Genomic DNA, 3,450 nt, shown 5'->3' with positions numbered 1-3,450 from the left:
TTAGGTTCCACGGCCAAGGTCATAGGTTACTAGAAAGAACGAACATTTGCTAAGATGGCACAGACCATTAAACGTTCGTCAAGCGCAAATTTACAAATCGGATAATCGCGTCCACGCCTCACCGGACAAACTTTGAAATTAATCGTTTTTTTAAATGAATTTCAATTTTATTGGGCGGTGGAAGGTGTAGTCGCGTGATTCGAGACTACGTAAAAACTAAAAAGAGATACGGTCGCGACGAGCCAATATAAACAATCAAACGTGATACACAATGTAATCAGCCGTTATCAAATCCGTATCAAATAATAATACGAGTTCTCTCGGTTACCTTAGTTGAGTTTACGTATTTATAGATATTTCGGAAAGCGGCCTAGTAATACAAGGGCGACACAGAGTTGGCCATGAGAATTTTCATAGTTCTGTGCGTTTTTCTTTTCGCAAGGGCGGACAATGGTAAGTGGCAATTGATATTGTTTCCATGGCGACTTAATTAAGAGTCATTTGATGATTCAAACGATATTTACATACGAGCGACTTCTTTTTGACGGTATCAACGACATTTCAATAAGCGGCTATATTTAGGGCGATATAATATTGTCGTTTCAAATCTTATTCAAATTAGATACGCGCGAAATACGTCGCCTTGAAACGGGCGAAATTTAAACGCAAATTGCATTTTTACGGATTTTTACGACGGCCTCGGTAAACGGGTAATCGTTGCCTTTAGGCGCTTACATTTAAATGGTTTTTTTTTTCCTAGACAAACGCTTTGTTTTACGTCTTCTCTGATTCGGCTCGGAAGCCAGTAGCGTGCCTATATTTTTAAAATATGTATAAATGCCGTTAAACCAAATGAAAATTTCATTTGGTCTTTGGTCCATGGTCAAAAGTCAATACCAAAATCATAGAATTAATTCTCCAGAAGACTAGTAGAGAGAAAAAACGACTTTAACAAGTCTATAATACGATAATATTTGCAATTGCTGCCAGTGAAACAAGTTCCATTTTAAATACATATTAAAGCAACACACACAGGCTTGCAACGCAGATTTTTTTTTTTGTTTATTTCTTTGTTTGGCAGTGCTGACGTAGAATTCTTTATATTTATTACCCTCTCAACTATTGGTAACACCGCTATCAGCTGGAATTTACGCGCCGTGGGCTAACTCTGTTTTGTGTTCGGTGGGTTTGCGTCCATTTGAGCGATATTTGCTTGTTTCGGTGTGTATAACTAACATAGTATGATACGCGGGTAAGTTTGTTTTATAGTACATGCACATGCGCAATAATCCCTGAGTTTCTTTCTTAGGCATAGATGTTCTCTCCAGTTTTCTGCGTCAGTGTGTACTTTTTTATATCGGCCTTCTAGGAACATTAATTCTATGTCCAAAAGTTCCGCCATTTTATTCGACCAAAGTTTAAAATTTGACTTTTTTTATAGAATATGTATATCACCTTACGTCACAATCCAGTAATATTGAAACACCAAGCGCGGAGTTATTTTCATTTTGAAGGTTATTATTATTATTATTATTGAAAACAATAGATAAGCGGTCAACCGACGACACTATCGTACTTATGTTATCATAGTGACTTCTTTGTTTTAGGAAAAACAATGTATGAAATGAGTACGCGTTAATTTCCTGATCGAGTGCATCACTGCTTGGGTATAAACCACTCTATTAGGGAAAAGAATCCGTCTTAGTAGTTTTGGTTATTTGGTTATGCGCTCTGAAGTGATTTTTGTCATATAACAATAGAAAAAAAAGTTACATAGAAATTTTGTACAGTTTCTTCTAGATTTTTTAGTTTTTCATATACCCCGTGATTTAAATTAAGTGTTCATCATTGAATTGCGTTAGCTGACTAGTAGCATTTTTTCCCACTGATCACGATGGTGAAAACAGAACAACAGTTGAATGTAGGATTTACGAAGAAATGGAGGCAAACGTGCTCTTTTTAAATGGAACACCCCGTATATTTTTTACTCTATTTTACTAGTTCGTAAATCACCAGTGTGGTAAATGGTTTGATGCGTCGGTAGCTTTAACTAATGTATTGGATGACATTCTTCAGGCTTGTGATAATAAAATGAGTTCTGTTCCGTAAACTATAAAGAATCTGACGATGACCTTCAATCTTTAAATCGGGTGTCTCATAACCACAACCTAAAACTTAATCCCGCGTAAATCATGTGTTATGAGTTTGGGAATGATGGGAATGGTAACTTCTTAATCTGGGAGTGCCTCTTAGACAGCAAATAAAAACTTTTATGTAATAATAGACATATTTTAAGTAAACAAGTGAATTCGAAGTTTGTGTGAATCCCTGGTCCTCTCTAATTTCAATGATTGTGGCGTTGTCTATGGCTTTTGTTTGGATAAGGAAAGTAAGAAGCGTGTTCAGATAGTACACTTTTCTTTTCCTTATTCCGGACGCCCTGTACACTAAAAACACTTGACAGCGGACTCCGACCTCACCGAGCCGCCCCCGCCGGCGGACGTGACCGCCCCCGCGACGAAACCGCCCCCGATTTGGGTACCGAACGAGTTTCCCCGCGGCGACTTCTACAACGGTATCAAAATTCGGGAGGGCGACCTGGAGGAAACGCGAAAATCTACGGGAGGCTTCGAGCTATCCGATCTCCTTCGGAACGACCTTAAAGAAAAAGAATCCGGCACCCTGTCGGCGACGTACGCCACTGTCGCGTTCGGGGACCCGATCGACGACGACACCGAGCCGATCGATAACGGCGAAAATACCGAAGAAAGGAGACGCTTGAAGGAGGAAATCGTGGTGGAGGAGTTCAAGACCCTCGTGGCGGTCGATCCGATGGAAAGGGGTGGCTGGTTGGCGGGCACCTTGGTGGCGTTTCTCGTGGTCGGCTCGGCGGTCGCCTACCTCGGCTTGTTGTCGTGGCGACGGTATCTCGAGTGAGCTTTATTTAACATAATTACGTTAACGTAACGCGCAACGCGTAACGTTATTTCGCAGGTACAAGTACGGCAGCAGGCAGGTGTTGGTGAACGAGGAAGACTTCGAGGATCCGAACGACATACGCCATTTTTCGGTAAATATCGCGCGAACCCGTCAGCGCACAGTCGTAATTTTGACGATTTTTAGATTTAACTAACGAAAACGGCAACCGTGGGGTCGCGTTCCCAACAGGCAGTCTCGTAAACTAGGAAAAATTTGTTAAATTTTGTAATAAAATATTTAGTCACGCTCTCGACGCGTTTTATTCGGAGTGTACGATTTGGGCGAATGATCGTAGTGACGTTGCCCAACAGTTTGCGAAACGTATGATGAAGATGAGGGAATGAACGATAAGGGCAAACGACCCGAGAGAACTTGCCCAAATTAGAGAAAACGTAAAAGAAGAAGGATGTTAAACTTTATCTAGAACTTGCTATTCCCATGTCTCCTGCTAAGGCTACACGTAGCTTTCTT

At 40.8% G+C, this 3,450-nt stretch overlaps 1 protein-coding gene across 1 annotated transcript; it reads left to right on the top strand.

The window, feature by feature from the left end:
• The first annotated feature begins 150 nt into the window (after positions 1–150).
• On the top strand, positions 151–3,225 carry LOC132701365 (uncharacterized). Its single transcript, XM_060669204.1, has 4 exons — positions 151–453; positions 2,465–2,933; positions 2,995–3,070; positions 3,124–3,225. The coding sequence occupies exons 1-4, from the start codon at positions 402–404 to the stop codon at positions 3,127–3,129; spliced, it is 603 nt and encodes a 200-aa protein (XP_060525187.1). The 5' UTR covers positions 151–401; the 3' UTR covers positions 3,130–3,225.
• The last annotated feature ends 225 nt before the right edge of the window (positions 3,226–3,450 follow it).

Source organism: Cylas formicarius, unplaced genomic scaffold, assembly GCF_029955315.1.
Source record: "Cylas formicarius isolate icCylForm1 unplaced genomic scaffold, icCylForm1.1 PGA_scaffold_4__25_contigs__length_36172078, whole genome shotgun sequence".
Classification (NCBI taxonomy): domain Eukaryota; kingdom Metazoa; phylum Arthropoda; class Insecta; order Coleoptera; family Brentidae; genus Cylas; species Cylas formicarius.
This window is presented reverse-complemented; position numbering and strand designations above follow the sequence as displayed.